A 17,838-nucleotide genomic window follows, 5' to 3' on the forward strand; every position below is an offset into this window, starting at 1 on the left:
AGGTTTGAACTTGGTTTAGGACTCGGTGACAGGGTACAAGTTGCTTAGACACATGCTTCTGCGGAGGACGTTAAGTATGGTGTGCCGCGTGCTGCGATTTCCATGCACATTAAAGAACTTTGAGGTGGACGAAGTAATCCGCAGAACTACCACTGTAGCATCGCTCATGACCATAAAGCCACGAACGATTATCCCATCCTTATTCTCTGATTAAAATATGTGGCAACATAACTATCATGAGATTCAATTACTATAGTTAGTCAAAGAGAGCATCGGTGGTAGGAAATAAAAAATGGCGACGATCGCCCTACATCTAAGGAACTGCCACTCAAAATCTCTTATCGTATAGAGTGCTTTGTATGCACTAATTCCTGGAGATTGAATTTGGTGACTGCACTAAGCATGGTAGTGCGAGCGCCTGTCCTCTAACACCTTCTGTACATTGAAGAGTCAGTTGCCTAGTCTAAAATCACAAAATATGACCCATGTTGCTGTAAACGGCTCGTTTACTGGAAGTGTTTCCTACGGATCTCTTGCACTCATACAGATTGGATGAGCAGCCTGTACACCGTCATAACCAGGTTTCCAGTGATGCATGTTGGATGACGAGAGAATCGAATTATTATTTGTAGCAAAGAAGGTTTATGGGCCATGGTTTTGTAAATGCTGATATTCTCTCCTGCCAGTAATTATAGAGTATGCGTACAATAGGGGTTTAATGATACACCCCTCACAAATTTTCACACCAGAGCCTTGGGCAACAGAACGGCATCGAGGGAAAACTGGGTCAGTTTTGCAAAGATCACGGCTACAATGCACTGGTTGTTTTAAGCGTGAAACTCGATGAAAAATGTAATGGAGTACAAAGAGGGCTGGCTGTATTTTCGTACGACGTCTTACTCAGACAGCAGGTGAGTGAAAAACTGCTTCGCAATATTGCAAATTTTGTGTGACCATGTGAACACAGTTGAATTTCAGTCAGATTAGGCAAAATAGTGAAAATGATGTGTGCAGCAGTGAGTACCACTTTAGTATTGGAGGTGGGCATATGCATCCCTTTGTGAGGTACACTATGTGTGCAGAAATGGGTAGAAGTGTTCCCTTGCAAGCACCGTAGTATTCACTCCTATCCACACTGGGCATTGACAGTTTCCAACTATTTAAAACCAGGAATAGTCAATGAAACCAATCAAGTCAATGAAATAGGAATACTAAAGCCCTTCTTCAGCTACCCTAATGCCATTCTCAGGTTGAACATGACTCTAGCAGTCACATTTTTCTTGATGTATGCAGTTTACACATAGCTGTGCAATGCATGTAACAACTATTTCAGATCACCTCCGCACTGATGGCTGTTGCTGAGCCATGCTTGGAACTTGAATTGTGTGGTTTGTCAACAGACAATTTCATCTCCTTTGCACAAAAGAACTGCCATGCATCTCGCAAAGTTGTTCTTCCTGTGATTCGAAAGTTCCTTCTATCTCTCGGTTAGTGCAGATGCCTTTAATCAAGTTACGTTTACTTGCAGTTATGCCCCATATAAAGCTTGCACTATTCACTGAGCATGTAGTGCTTAAGTGTTTTTGTTCCGTTCCACTTAGTGTGGTTTGCCGCAGCTTTTCTTTCTTTCTTGTTGTTAATTTAACCCCATTACAATGCAGAAGACAATGTGCTGCCCAAAGCATCTGATCAACCTGTGACCAATGGCATCCCTTCCGGTGAACGCTTGACCATGGCCAGGTAGGAGATGCATTTTATGAAACATTAGACATGCTTTCAGCATAAAGCTCTGTGCACTGTTGTTGGTGTGGAACACTGTCAACTCCAGCTTCTGTCACTTTGCAAGAATCTAGTCGTTGGCTAGTGCAAATGAAAATTATGTGTTTTTCAACATTTCTTCAATTTGAGCAGAAGAAGTGGAAACCACAAATGAGTGGTGAACAGTTTGCTAGGCCATATTGTGGAACAGGTAAGGCCCTTGATCCAGGGCCATTATCTAGAGATAAGGAAAAGTTTTGCACCAATTTTGCAGCAAAAATGCAGGCAGGTCTGCACAGTTGCATAGTACAGGGAAACTATAATTTAAGATGCTGTGCGGTACATAGTCCTACTCCTCCAGACTCATCTACTGATGATACCTGTACAGCTAAAGGCACTGTGCAAGTTACCTGCTATACTCTGTTTGTGTAATCATCAAATGATATTGGCGTAGCTTCATTAAACTTGTTTCACTGTGAAATTCTACAAGAACAGCATATTAATTTCTGTATTAGAGAAGCAACAGCGCCCATGTTAAAACCTGTTTATTTTGGAACCCAGTGATATGGTCACTGTGTTTTGGTGCTGCCTTGAGTAATCAGTGAGTCACAATTCTTCATGTAGTGCTTCTGTAGCCTTGCATATAGTGCTGATATTTATGTTGCAGACTGATGGTTGAAACACATAAAGTGGCCCCATGAAAAGGCATTGTGGCAATGATTTACATTCTAACGGGAACTTATAGGTTGCAAAAAAATAATCGTATTACAAGCACAATAAATGTGTTTATGTTGAAAAGGGATAAAATCACTCTCGTTAGGTTCACGAAGGCCTCTTTTCAGCAATCAAAGTCCAGATGACTTCACGCTGAGCGAGCAGCCGTTGTCACCTCAAAACTCTTCCAGCAGTGCCTCTGAAACAGCAAAAGATGGGTATGCTCACAAGAAATGATTACAGTTTTGATTTTTTTATTCAAATAAAGCAAAATGCTGCAACTCCACCAAGGCTTGGAGTGCACTGATAACTTTGTTTTATATGTTAGCTATATCACAAGGTTTTTATATTCGAAATAAAATTGTCATCTTACATGTGACTTCTGCCTCTGCATTTTGTTGCTTCAAAAAATATTTTTTTTATTTTTATGTTTGAACTCCCAAACATAGAATTTCTCAAAAGCTAGACTGCTGGAATGTTAAAATTTTTACATGCACCTTTTGACATATTTCAACTTTGTTTAATTCTGGGGGAGTGAAGGAGTTAGGTAGGAAAATGCTGGACACCACCGTAGCATGAACATTGCAGTGCCTGTATGAACTTGTGTGGACCAGTCATATATTCTTTTATTTTACATTGTACAATTTCAAAAGAGAGTATCAATACCTATTGCACATTGCACAATTTGTTGGTAGTTTTACTGGTGAGACAATGTTGTGACATATATTGCAGTGGGGCAGAAAAACATGAAGATTCGTCTGTATTGGCGGACCCCTTCCCTGAGCATCCTTCATTGTACAAAGCACAGACTGTCGACTTTCCTGAGTGTCCACAACATACAAAGTCTGGTCAAACCAGGCTTGTGAGTGAAATTTTTTCTTCTCTTGCATAATTACTGGATTTCATGATCATTGCTAGGTTGAACTCTTGGTGTACTATGTAGGGCTCTGTTGGTCTCGATGACGATACTGATGATGACATACTGTCAAGAGGAGATCAACCATCAATTTCTGAAATGAAAAGAGGTAATGTCTAGCTTGATTGGCATGTCACCAATTGTTTCATCTTATTATAGTTGTAATTAGCTGCAAACATTTAAATGCAAGATACGTGCCCTTCACACATTCTGATCAACAAAGGTACCAAGAGCTGCTCAGGGGACTCGGACATTCAGCATCTCAGCCTTGCCTCAGATGTTGAGGAGTATTTTGAAGACAGCTTTGCTACACAAGGTCTGAAAGTGTACAACGAAAAACAGCACACGGGTCGTACATTCTCGTCTGTGAACTCTGACTGCCCTGATGTGTCTTCTGGTTTGTCTGAAGAAAATGTGCCAAATGTGTCTGAAGATAGTGTGGACTGCCATTTTGAATCCCCGCATACGGATAGAGTGAGCCCAATGTTCTCGACCCCAGTGCACAGTCCTTCAGGGTGTACAGAAGACAAACGAGGTGGTTTCCTCTTCAAAGAAAAAGCATCGGGAGAGGGTCCCGACCCGGAGCTGGTGAAAAAAGTAATGCGATGTTTCGATGAGGACAAGATAAAAGGCATCTATAGCTTCACCTGCCATCTCGATGATATCTTGTCACCTGATGAGGTGAATGAAATTTTAGATAATCACTCGGCCTATTCTGGTTATATTGATGACAGTATATTTGAAGCTCTTTCTATTATAAGATCTGATGTGTCATGTGATAGCAATGCTAGGGCTTCTGAGACAAATGGTAAGGAAGTTGTGCCGCTTGCAAGTTCCATCAGAGATGTTCTAGAGGACATAGGCTTCAAAGCAACATGTGATGCTCCTGGAAAAGACTGCATTAAAGCAGAGAATGAAGCTACAGGAACGGATGATACTGGGGATCAGCAACAACAGCAGCAAGATGAGCAGATGAAGACACAAGATGAGCTAAACAACAGTCGTCTAAATTTGACAAAGATTGATGCTCCAGTATCGCTGCTGCTTGAAGGCTACAGTGCCTCAACTACAGATTCTAGTGACTTGCCAGACCATTCTGCACTGACCATTGATCTCCCACACTCTGTGCCACAATCTCTGGATGAGGCATCAGTTTTTGCACATCCAGAAAGGAATCTGAGGGCTGAGGGAAGCAGAAATGTTCCAGAGAACTGTCAACGTGACAACATTGCTGTGGATGATGGCCTTTCTCAAGTTGATTCTCATACCCTACAAAAAGCAGGTTTGTGTACTCCCAGTCAGGCTTCTGTCTTCTCAACAGGACTAATACCTGATATGCTTATGTCAAGCATCAAAGCATCATCATAATCTTCAAGCACCTGCTCTGCTCTTCTACTTCTCTGCTTATGCATTGGTGGCTCATGCTTTCTATACTGTCTGCAAGGTTGTAGACCCCTACCCCCAACGCATCCTTCATTGCTCAGGCATGACCCATGTGGATGTCAGACGTGGATTTCCTTTCACAACTTCATTAATTCATTTCATTTATACGTTTACCATTTATTCATTTTATTTACACCATTTTCTGGTGTAAATAGTCACTTCACTAAGTGGTGCACCAAAAGTTAGAGAAACTAGTGAAATCTTTCTACACTGAATATATTTGTTCCAGTTCTGGTGCATGGCCATAAACCACACGAGCACTACGGTGGTGCCGAAATTACAGCCTCTTATCATCAGGAAACTTACTAAACATGCATGTACTCATGCTCTAAAAATTGCAGGAGTACACTTAAATTTATGCTCTGTGGAGGACAGTGGCAGGGAGCATTCTGCCTCACCCCGACAGTACTCCACACTCGTGGCCACGACAGTACCTATTTTGTGAATAGATCTTATGGAAGTACAAGCAAGACATGTGCCATGTCAGCATCAGTAATAAATTCTTGATATCGTATTCGAAACAAATTGTTACGTGTAACAACCAGTACTCATGAGCCACCACTTCGAAGGTCATTCATAGATGATATGCCTGAGGTTGTGTCTTGAGACCATGTCATGATGGGCAAGCAGCTGACAACTGCCAAATATGTATCTGCATGGTTTCCTTGCCTGCACCTTCCTTCTGAGGCAAGTTTCATGGCATTACATTACTAATGTGTTATTCCAGAGACGCAGTACACCGGTGCCATTGTCTTATATACAGACATCATTGTTCACCTTCAACCTTGTCAAACTTGAATGCAGCTTCATGTCTCTTATGCGCTCTTTGAACGAGCCATCCCTGCATTTTTTTCTGATGCATTGAAAGTTTATTGAAGTACCTTCGCTTATCGAGATAGAACATCCTTTCAGTTTCTGGCAGTTTATATATTGACTCCTTTTCATGGTGCTTTGTCTACATTAAAATGACCGGTCGCATATTATGGCTAGTGCATCTTCCTATTCTGTGAATTCTTTCAGTACTTTTTACCTCAGACCCAAGATTATCAACAAAACTGTAATTTGTCCAACTCAAGTTCTTCTTTCATGTCATACGTTATTAAATTATTATGTTGTCGGCTTTCATTGTTATCAACTTTCTGCTGCAGTAGTTTGATAGTGGCTTTGAAGTGTGATAATCTATACCTCAGTAATGCTACAACTTCAAGTAGAGTCTGCGTTTCTTCGATTTTCCTCACTATTAGGGATACATGTTGCAACAAGTTCATTGACAGCCTCATGGGTTAACGGGAATGGGTTAAGCTTCAATTTTGCCAATACTTGACAAGAATGATTAAGGGTTCTCAGGTATGTCGTTTATGTATCATTGTGGTCCTTTTTACATGGGGACATTTCCCTTCTAAGAGCAGAAGTATTAGGCCCCAGGTTCGATTCAGCATGTTCAGATAGAACAGTATAGTATTTTGACACAAACCAGACTCTCATGACACAATGGCAGTAGGATGTGTGGGCTTGGTACAATAACAATGGAAATGCTACTATTTTTGCATTTGGTATAGTCATGCCCTTTACTAACCTTGACACACCATACAAAAGTGACATGACGGACAACCTGCAGGGAGGTGATCGAGATGGAGAATTTGTACAGGTGTTGAAGATGATAAAAATTTCAGAAAATGCTTGGATGTCATTTGTTGAGGAACTTTCCAGAACAGTTAACAGCTTGTTGCTTCCTCTAAGCTTCATTCTTTTTTTTTTCAATACTCCAAATACTGTTCAGCATGACATGCACTTACTCAATTTCCTTTCCTTCTATTCTTGCAATTTTCATGCATGGGAGTGCTCTGTGTAACTTGAAGACACATGAAGTGTCTCCTGAGGTTCAAGGGTGAACCTCCACCTAACACACTGGTTGTGATTGTTATGCCAGAGGTTTTATAGGTGCCTGCTGTTAGAGTTATAAGATGCGTCTTACATCATTCAAGGATGGTACGTGCTGATTGTACTGATATCGTACGTGGCAAAAATAATCAGATGTTGAGAAACTAGATACCATCTTTGCAGGCATTGAGATATACGTATCTCTTAGAGTGCATAACGTTCTTCTCAGTAGTATTGACATCATAAGGAGCAAGAGCTTTGAAATATACAGGGTGTCACAAAAACGTGCAGAACAATCACTGTAATTGAATGGATGTCAGCTGTCGTGACTGTCAATCAGATGGCTGAGAAATGCAATCAGTTCATGCTACCACAAAGCAAGTTGTGTAAAAATGGAAAAGGAAAACCTTGTTTGCAATTTCTGTTAGAAGACAGAAAAATAGTCTCTTGATAGAACATATAGAGAATGGTGATTATTCTTGACACATCTTATCTATGCAAGTAAAGGCTGGGATTTCTGGTGAATTTTCCTTCTCACCAAGTATTTCCCTAACTTTCTTGCATTAGAATGGCTTATACGACACATGCACTACGTATTTATGAATTTCTATATAGAAGCAGAAGGCACTGTTAATGTAGCTGTTAGGTTCTTGAGCCTGAGCCTATCGGACATTGAACATAGACTTGATGTAAATAAAAAGTGCTCCACTAGGTTTCAGAAAAGTGTTAGTCAATTTTGGGTTACCATGCATATTTTTGTCACTTATTACATGCTTTTAGGACACCTCTGCATAAGACTTCTAACAATGATAGATTAACTTATCTGGTTCAGCCTACCCCTGCTTCATTTAGTTGAGTATGTATTCTCTATATCTAATGTCTCAACTTTCAAATATATGAAGTATTTAATCATCCTTAACGTATAAATTTGTGCAGAAAGGCCATCAACTCTCAGTGGTGGAGACGGTCGCAAGCGGAAGATTAAGGTAAATCCGGATATTCTGCACTCCAGCATAGGTTTTGATGATGACCAGAAAAGCTTATCGTCAATCAGCAACAGAAGTGACTGTGGTGTGTCATCCCCTGTGGATGGCCTCTCAACACCTGATATAGATACCCCAGATGAAATGGATGATTCTGTCTTGGAGCGTAAGCATCTTTCTACCATGCACTTGTCAGTGATGTATAGTTAGGGCCCCGTGTTTTCAGGTTTTATGTTTTTTGAAAATTGGAGGGTAAAAATCGGGTGTTCTTTCAGTGGCCGTGAAACAGGGTAAAATCGGGCAATATCTGGTGGAATGGCAGATTTTAGAGTGGAAAAAAAAAGAAAAGAGTGCTTCTCGCATTTTACATGAACATGAAATTTGGAACATAGCGTCCTCTGGTGCTGATATTGGTGGCTGAATTTGCAGTTTTCAGCTTTTTCGGGTTCTACCCCAAGTAATCGAGGGGTAAAAACGGGTTTTACTGGGTTTCACCCTAAAACAGGGGGCCCTATGTATAGTCAATGTGAAGGGTCCACTTGCAGTGCAGAAAGGCAATGTGTAAAGTAAAAGATTATGGTACCTGGATGTCGTTACTGTCTTCCTGTCCACTGTCTAAGATTAGACATCAAATTATGCCGAAATCTGGGAATTCGGGATCTTGGGATCCAAACACTAATCTCTGCTCTGATTCGTCAGGACTTTCACTACCTAAATTGTTTGCACGTCTAGGAGATGACTCTACGCTGAGCGAGCCCATTCCAGAGTTGTCTGCCATGGAGGAATTTCAGGAGGAAAGGAGCTGGAGGACCTGCACTGTAGGCGGTCTAGAGCGAAAAGTTGACATGAAGGTCATTGAACCATACAAGAAAGTACTTTCCCATGGAGGTCGGTTGTGTTACATTCCTCTGTTCCTCGTGCTCTGAAGACTTATGTACAGTTTCTCCATTTCTAAGGCTACTTTGGAGAGGATCGACACGCAATTATTGTCTTCAGCGCTTGTTACTTACCAGACAGGAGCCGCAAAGACTATGACTACGTCATGGACAACCTATTTCTGTGAGCACATTGTCATCTTTCTCGGCTCATCACACTGCGGTAATGTCAGTATCAAGTCAGTGCACGACCATATTGTTTTCACTTTCACTGATGTCTTGAGCTTGTGCCTTCACACACTGTCAGGACCAATTATGCTAGCAAATACAGTCAAACCTTGTTACAACAAAACGAGATATAACGAAATTCGCGATAGAGCGAAATAATTTGGATTCCCCGGCAGAGGGCCATAGAGATCAATGTATTTTAACTCCCGCTACAACGAAACACTTTTTAGCCGCGGCCTCGATACAGCTAAAGAACGAGATAAGGTTTATGACCCCAAAGCCGACTTTAGGGTCATGAAAACAAAGGGCGCAAGCAGCGTCCTCTTCCCGTGACGAAAGATGGCACGCGCAATAAGGGTCAGGAGGAATCTGGTGCCTACAAAAGGAAGTGTGAGTCATTGGAAGGTTAGGGATTTTCTTCCGAGGCTTCTCCTTTTCGTGCTTGTTTTGAACTGTCCGGTTGCAGTCAAGTAAAAAGAGCACGAGACGCAAGGCGCCATCGCGCGCTTGGGAAACGCTTCGTTCACGTGGCGGCTTAAATAACGAAATCAGCCTAGATGATTTTCTTGACGGGGACAAACATGCCGTAGCAACGGAGAGCCTTATGGAAAACGCGCTGTCATAGAGGTACGCTTCCGGTCAAGAGATCCATCGAGTCAGGAGATCCAACCGGTCACGTGACAGGCGAGTCAAAAGATCCAAAGCATCAAGAGTTCCAACCCGGTCAAGTGATCCAACGAGTCAGGAGATCCAACCGGTCACGTGACAGGCGGGTCAAGAGAGCCAACCAGCCAAAGCGTCACACTGGTCAGGATTCGCGACAGAAAAGAAAGTCTATCCCTTACCATGTTCATTGCAGAACGATTGCGCTGTACGTAGTATTAAGTTAGGAAGTAATATGCCCGGTAACAGTGAAGACTTTCGGTGTTTTCTCTCTTCTTACCACACAGGCACACGCACAAAAAAAAAGTAAGCGAGAAAATCCTGAGGTTGTGCTGTAGGTTACGGCAGCGAGTCCCCCTTTTGCCTTTGTACGTTTATGTCCATTGCCCCCAGCACCGTAACACGCTATGCCAGAACGGATGTTTGTTACCAAGAATATTGATCTCAACTTACAAAGAATCGTAGGCCGCAGGGCTTAAAACTTATCCAATTGTCGCATTCTTTTCATTGGCTCCCACCCTTATCACGTTATTCTATTCTTTTACTGACCGTGCGGGAAAATACTATCTGACTGTGCTTTCCAATCAACATTGACCTGCTACGTTCATTGACCTCAACCCCAAAATGCAGGGTATACTGCTGGATTCAGAGTTGTCTTTGTACTTTTGTGTCCATTGGCGCAGCCATCCCCACGTTATGCCAGAACTGAAGTTTCCTACCAATAATAGTGGGTCCAGCCGCAAAGTGCTTTGTCTTTGTCCTTTTGTGGACGTCGGGAAAAATTAAGGGAAAACTTGATACAGAAAAGCACGCATACACAAAAAGAAAAAAAGATGTTCGGGCATATGAAGCTATCTTTGAAGCTATCTTATGCTATATGAAGCTATCTTTTCATGGACTCTCGTCCATGATCAGATGGTTCCGCCATGCAGAATGTCTGTCTACAACAGCGACTTGACTCTTCGACTATACGAAGTGTTTGAATAATCAACGTGTTTGAAACAGCAGCCGGCCCACCCAGCGTGAGTGTACTAGCCCACGCTAACTGTAGAAATAATCTCTAACACGAAGCGCTGAAAAAAAAAAAAAAAAGACAGCACTCCTATAAATCCTGTGTTACAAACAGGTTGATCTTACAATGCAACCACCTGTTTTTAACACAAATGACATAAGAGAACTGTCGGCTTTTCTTTGACTGTGCTATGTGTTACAAAGTGAGTAACTAAGCCAATGAAAATGAGATGTTAATTTCCCACCTGCATTTGTATTCTATTTATACAGCACGTAAAAGGAGTCCCTCGTATTTCGATATGAGTAATTTCTGCTTAGCGATGTTAGAGTTAACGACGTAACACAAAGGGGTCAAAAGATCCAAGCCTGGCGAACCCTCAGACGAGTCAAGAGATCCAACCGGGTCAAGAGATCCTCCGAGTCAAGAGATACATCGGTGGATCTCTTGACTCAATGGATCTCTTGACCCGTTGGATCTCTTGACGTGGAATCATAGACGTAGAAGGTTTGCGGGAGATCACAACACGATATGGAGAAAGCTGCGGAGGCTTCGGCGGCGTACGAACAATGCGTGACACAGCGTTTTCTAGGCACGACACAGACGCGTGTAACCGGCTATTTCACGCAAGAATAAAATACCGTAGGTGCACTTTGGCGCTTTATTTGTAGTTGTTGTCATTTTTCACGAAACACTTTTCCGCATCGTAGCGGGCGTTATCGACGCTTATGTACAGCGCGCGCCCTCGCAAAGGTCGCGATCTGTGACCTTCAATTCGGAACAACGAAATGTTCGATACAACGAGAGAAATTGCAGTCCCCGTGGGTTTTGTTATATTGAGGTTCGATTGTATTCAAAGATAATTTTGGTGGAGTATTATGTATTACCATAAATGGGCTGCATTGCATCCACTCATTGCTCTTGTCACCATTCAGGTACGTGCTGACAACTCTAGATCAGCTTGTTGCAGAAGACTATGTGCTCATCTATCTACATGGAGCTACAGAAAGAAGTGCCATGCCCAGCTTTGGTTGGCTTAAAAGATGCTACCAGATGATTGACAGACGGTATTTAAACTTGCATTACTTGAGGCTTGAGCCATGGGTAAGGCCCCTGCTTTTCTGCTGCGGCAAATTCAAAATTCTGTGGCACAGACTTCTAAATTCTCCGATTTTCCGCGGCAAGCAGTCAATGGCTGCTCGAAATGGGAAACACTTTATTTTCTTGGATAATGGTGGAATAAAAAATATTTTATAAAATTACAGATTCGAAGCACTGTCGTGGCTCAGCATTACATACATGATATCTTGTGTTCTCCTCTGACAAACGAATGCCGTCTGTTGCCTGCAGTCATTTTATACTTGCTGAAAGATATTTCGGTGTGTACAGAGTTTATAGGATCATATAAGATCTTTATAGGAAGATTATAGGACGGAGCTTACAATACATGCCCTGTGGAAGTTACATCTTTAGGACATCCTTTTTGGTTGTGGGCTGTAAGCATTATTTAAGAGTCAGGCAAACTCCCAAACATCAAATCAAAATCCCCCACTGCCTCCGCTAAACTGCACACGTGAGGGACGCCTTCCCTTCTTATGCACGGCGGAGCATGCACAATAAACTTGGGCTAACGTTTTCTTAAACTAAACTACAATCTGTCTGTGTTGCACTGTTGGTCCTGCAGGATGGGCAATTTCGTAAAGCAGGCTCCACCTCATGTAGGGAAGCGTCAGGTGAAGCCCACCTTCGGGAGGTGTTGTCCATATTCTGGGAATAGTCGGATAGTCGGAAATCCAAATATTGGGTATTCGATTCGCGAATGAAATACTTCGAATGATTGATATTTGATTCGAATTCGAGTACTCGAATATTCGCGCACCCCTAAATATAAGGGATTCCGTGAAATTCCGTGCCAAACGAAGGGTTCCGTGATAAATTCCGGATTCCGCGATATTTTGCGAAAAACCTGGGGCCTTAGCCATGGGCAGATACTGTGTTCTGTCAAATATATTCAATTCCTACGCATGTCACATATCTTAAACAGATGCTCGCCTTCATAACCATTGGTTCTGGAACTATGGCAGCATTTTGTTCCTTGCTGATCTGTGACAATGATACCAAAAGTTCCACGCGAATTACTGGCATAGTTTGACACCGCTTTCAAGGGTGCTACTTGGTATAACCCAACGAGCACAAACATGAATTAAATTGCAATTTTGGTGCAAATTTTTTGAAGGATGAAGTTCCACCTGAAAATTACAGGCTGTGCCAATGCAGCCCAGTATATGTCAATAGCCCACACATTAAGTTCATGTTCAAAGCCTCTTTAATTTTTGTTCTAGATTAAGAAAGAACTTGAAAGGGCTGTACCTTGTGCATCCAACATTTTGGGTGAAAACCATTGTGATTATGACAAGGCCCTTCATAAGGTAAGAGATAGTTCACGTAGAGTTGTACTTCACATTAGTTGGGGAATATACTAACCCAGATAATTCTGTGTCTTGAATACGCAGGACAAGTTATTTAACTTTTAAATGTTTCTTGCAATCATTGTTGGATAGTAGAAGCTCTGAACAGCCATCAGGTAATGCTTCCATTATTTGACCATTGTGTCTTCTTCATTGGGCTCTAGCTCTAAATTCTATCGGAAGCTGGCATTTGTGAACAGCTTGGAAGAGTTGGGTGGCTTGGTACCGATGGAGTATGTCTGCATTCCTGACAAAGTAAAACAGTGAGTATGCAAGTAATAGTCATGTATACTGCGTCCCTGGCTTACAATAATAATCATTGCCTTCCACCCTCCCTTTGTAGTCTTGCATGTACTTGTTGCTTCTAACCACGGCTCGGTGCTCCTCAGCCAACCTATGAAACTTCCTGACGGGTACAAGAGGGTGCACAGCATGTCTGTTTACTTGAAACATAATGAACAAACACCAAGAGATACAGATGGACATGGACAGCTTTCACTAGCAACTGGTTCATTGAGAGACACGAAATTGGGACAACATCAAGCCTGGTTTTGAAACTACCTCTGCCGTGGAAAGGTTCACATGTCTCACATTTTATTGTGGGAGCATTTCATAAGAGTGGTTTCAGCAATTTCCTGAGCATAGATTGAGAAGTTATCCGTCAAAAAGAACTCGTTACGAGTTACCGACGAGTTAATGACGTCATAGTGTTCAACAGCTCCACTCATTTGGTACAATTGAACTACGCTCGAAGCTAGAGGTGAACAAGCTCACGCCCGAAAGCCACGGTCTTGAGGGGATTACGATGGTACCTGAAAGGGACGCCTCCTTAGGTCCTACCACGGTCCTTCAATACGCTTTCTGGTCAGGAAACTCCGCTCGAATACAATAGACTAGGTCACTAGGGACAATTGCTCCCGCTTGGGGCGATCGCGTCGTTCGAGGAGAGACGCCCTCGTGGAGCAGACGACATTTGTGCAGCACTGCGTGTTTTCAGGGAATATTTGATGAGCTATTTTTTAAAGTTTATTTCGTGTTCGTAGCAGAAATAATTAATTCTCGAAATGATTCATGATTTGAGCGGACACATTTCAGTTCAGTGAATGTAAATTTACAGATTTGCTGCGTATATTGCAACTTTCGTTGTTGTCTTTCTTTGACATGCAAAATTTTACTTTTGCTCTCACTCGGGGCTCTCAATGGTAGTCGAGAAACATATCATTGCATTTTGTTGCACAATCACTCAATCCTGTGATATATTGTAAGCTAATGACACTTTCCGTAGTTATTGCATGAGGGCGAAACTTTCCAAACGCGTGATTTTCTTGTTTTCCTTGTACATAGCAGTTTGTTGTAACATGAACAGAGATAAAATGACAAGGTGATTCTATTTCAGCGCAGACAGATAAGACTTCAGAAGAAGTACGTATGGGAATCCTGTATTTTAATCATCTAAAATGATCTCTGGCGGTATAAGAGCCGAGGGATACACATGCTATAAATTGTATGGCTCGATCGTTTTTGGCGAGCAAATAGCTTACATTGTTCTTTGATGTGGTGCAGTGCCATGCAAAACGTTTAACGTATCGTAGATAGCAATTTTTACACACTTTGGGAAGAGATAATAGGAAAACTTGTTGTGAGAGATCACAACAAAACCAGCAGGTACAATGATTGGTGCCTCCTGAATGTAGTTTGGACGAATACTCTGTACGGAGGAAACGATATGTTCCTTTGCCAATTCCAACAGGAATCTGATTAGAATTAGGAATTAGAATTTGCTCATGCTGAAGTGTGGCATGACAGCACTTTCCAACTATAGAATTTTGCTGACAAGACTCAGATGTCAAATTCAACGACTACACTATCATCGCGTTGTAGATAGCCTCGGCGTATGAGTCAGGTCAGAAGGAAATTTTGGGATTGCCCAAAAAGTATGTTTACGAGAACAACACGGTGGTATCTGGTAACAAAAAAATAATAATAATGATAAAATAAAATAAATAAATCAAAATGAAAAGAGATAAGCAGGGGATGGAGACAAAATCTCTTGTGTTTCTCTTTAAAGCCTTTCTCTTCAAATTCAGGATGAAGACAAGGAAACTGAATATTTTTATCACTATACACTGCCATGAATGGGCTCTAGTGTCTGTAGTTTATGGTCCGCAGAAGCTTTTGACGCTTTGCAGCAGAAAGAAAAAAAGAAAAATGAATAGATAAAAAGAGAAAAACATCACCCCTCCCTCTGCCTGCTTCCGGTGCAGCAAAAACTAATAGGTATGAGCGCACTTCGTTTACTAAGTCGACTTGGCATTACATCTTTCCCCCCCAAGTTGTAGCCTAAGACATGTTATTGTATAAATATCATGTTGAATGATATATGGTTCTTAGTGTTTGATGTTACATATGTCACACAGTAAACAACCTGAAGGAGCTCAAGAAACCACGCTCATCGCGGTACATCTACAAGAAGGCTATTAGCGAATGTTTTCTGTTTAGTCCCGTAGACCAAGTCATCTGTGTTTTTTATACAAAGAAAAAATACGTTCATTCAGTCCTCGTCAAGTTAAGGCTCCCCATCCATGAAGAAGATATAGCCATCACGAAATGCTGCACGTTCGAATCAGGCGAAGTCTCCTTTATATGTGCAGATCATTCTTACATACAAACAGAGTGCGAAGATTGCAATAAAGTTCAAGGATATTTAAAAAAGAACCTCTGCTTACGCACTCAAAACGAAAGCAGAACAAAAGAAAAAGTGTACACTTCCAAACACCCATAGAAACACTCTGCAAGTCATACGTGCAGGCACCGATGGACACGAAAGTCTCCCCTTGAAGGATCGCCGCACCACTACTCGCCGCTCGGCCGCCGAAATGAAGTTCTTGCGCGAGTTTCCTGACCAGAAAGAGTATTGAGTGACCGTGGTCCTACTTTTCTTTCAATGGGATACTGCGAACAAGTGCCTGTTCGTGGAACCCAGCCCTCCCTCCAATTTGTTTCGGTTTCAGTCTGTCCACCAATGTCATGATGACGTTTCTCTGGTAGAGGTCTATTCGAACGCTATGCATCTTACTCCCTGTGGGCGTACAATGCTTCAGCTCCATTTTAATTGCAATGGTTCTTACATCCTGAATAAAATACTGTCATTGATTGAATATCACGTTTTATGGAAAAAAAAATGTCATGAAGAAACGTGAGAGAAAGCAAGAAAATGTGGACGTGAGTGAAAAGCGAATTAAAAGTAACTTGGAACTTAACTTAACTTAACTTTGGCAAAGTTACTCGGAAAAGGAACAAGTTCCTCTGAAAGTTACCACGATGCAAAAGTAGAGTTAAGTTACAAGTTACCAAAAAAAGGAACTTAGTTACAGTAACGAGTTACGTCGAACTCTGTTCCTGAGTATACCTACCCCTGACCAGTGCATTCTCCAACACTGGTTGACTTTGTAGTCAGAGACTCATCATGCTAGCTGCTGTTTCTTCTATGTGTCCCAGTAAACAAAATACAGAAACCGACGCTGAAGATTTTTGTTTAAGTTTAATTTATACAAGCTTTCGCGTGGAGGTCCACGCTTCTTCAGGTCGTACCTGAAGAAGCGTAGACCTCCACGCGAAAGCTTGTATAAGTTAAACTTAAACAAAAATCTTCAGTGTCGGTTTCTGTATTTTGTTTATGTGATCTACAGGACTTGACTCCCCTCTTCGTATACGCTTCTGTGTCTCAGTAAATAAGTTTCCAGTGAATACTGTCCATGCCCGTCCGTCAATCCATCCATCAGTCTCTCTTTGCATTCATGCATCGCATTTCATGTTTCCAACTTGTGAATTGAGCACATAATGAGTCATATTGTTTCCAAGTAAATTTTAAAAGAAACTTCATTGCACTTGTTGGGTGTGGCAAGCACTAAAGTAACAGTCACGTCCACACGCAGTGCTGCGATACTGCACCCCAGTAAGCTCTTCATGCAGAGTCAGTCTATTCGAAAGCTTCATTCCTATTTGCTGTTTCACAATTCATGCTGAGAAGCACTGCTAGAGCCTATAATTATGTAGCGCTACTAATATGAGATTTTCTTTGTTCCTAACCTCTTTAAGATTTGACGCTGAGCGCTTGCTTGAAGGATAGATCAACTTGCCTTCCCCTAGCAGGTAATGTTCTTTGTACTATAGTTTGTCCCGTTAATCTTTTGCACCTCAAATTGCTGCTACTCATGTAATTACACAGTTGTTGAAGGTGCTTGTTATATACGAGGGGCGTTCAAGTCAAACCGGGACTTTCTGTCTCCTGAGTGTACAAATAGCTCCCGCTACTACTACTTCATCATTTTCACACGCGACAGGCCTCCGCGTTCACCATGTAGTGGTCCAAAGTTTGTGCAAAACAGAAGACACATGCTAGACAAGATAGCCGACAACGAGGTGAGCGCGCACATCGAACAGCGAATTGTCATGAAGTTTCTCGTGAATGAAGGCATAAAGTCATCTAAAATTCACAGAAGACTTCAGGCTCAGTATGGCCACGATATACTTAGCCGCAGCGAAGCGTTTGAGTGGTGCAAACGGTTCCGAGACGGCCGTATATCAGTGCAGGACGATCCCGGCCGGGGCAGCTCAGAGCCCAGTGTCAGAGCTCCAGAGGACATCCACCTTGTGGAGCGCCTGATTCTCAAGGATCGACAGATAACATGTCTCGAACTGGCTCGAAAGATGGACCTTTCTGTGGGAACGTTAAACAATATCATTCATGAACACATCCAGTTTCAGAAAGCTGGGCCTCGTCACCAAAGGAGTCCTCCTCCTACAGGACAATGCACGCCCGCACACCGCGCATCTCACGACACGCACCTTACAGAAACTTGGCTGAGAGTTGCTGCCACATCCCCCTTTGTCCCGAAAA

General features: G+C 42.1%; 1 protein-coding gene across 3 annotated transcripts in view; it reads left to right on the forward strand.

The window, feature by feature from the left end:
* LOC135385596 (exopolyphosphatase PRUNE1-like) overlaps positions 1-17,838 on the forward strand; it is a 32,634-nt gene that overhangs the window by 6,552 nt on the left and 8,244 nt on the right. The window contains exons 8-21 of one of the 3 annotated variants that reach the window (XM_064615016.1): positions 750-911; positions 1,334-1,487; positions 1,662-1,740; positions 2,601-2,690; positions 3,205-3,334; positions 3,416-3,497; positions 3,612-4,670; positions 7,649-7,861; positions 8,428-8,583; positions 8,652-8,754; positions 11,406-11,537; positions 12,813-12,899; positions 13,103-13,201; positions 17,037-17,090. In XM_064615016.1, the coding sequence (XP_064471086.1) occupies positions 750-911; positions 1,334-1,487; positions 1,662-1,740; positions 2,601-2,690; positions 3,205-3,334; positions 3,416-3,497; positions 3,612-4,670; positions 7,649-7,861; positions 8,428-8,583; positions 8,652-8,754; positions 11,406-11,537; positions 12,813-12,899; positions 13,103-13,201; positions 17,037-17,067 (2,577 nt within the window). In that variant the 3' untranslated portion in view covers positions 17,068-17,090. The remainder of the gene's footprint in view (positions 1-749; positions 912-1,333; positions 1,488-1,661; positions 1,741-2,600; positions 2,691-3,204; positions 3,335-3,415; positions 3,498-3,611; positions 4,671-7,648; positions 7,862-8,427; positions 8,584-8,651; positions 8,755-11,405; positions 11,538-12,812; positions 12,900-13,102; positions 13,202-17,036; positions 17,091-17,838) is intronic. The other 2 variants (XM_064615015.1, XM_064615017.1) reach the window with 2 other exon arrangements.

Source organism: Ornithodoros turicata, chromosome 2, assembly GCF_037126465.1.
Source record: "Ornithodoros turicata isolate Travis chromosome 2, ASM3712646v1, whole genome shotgun sequence".
NCBI lineage: Eukaryota > Metazoa > Arthropoda > Arachnida > Ixodida > Argasidae > Ornithodoros > Ornithodoros turicata.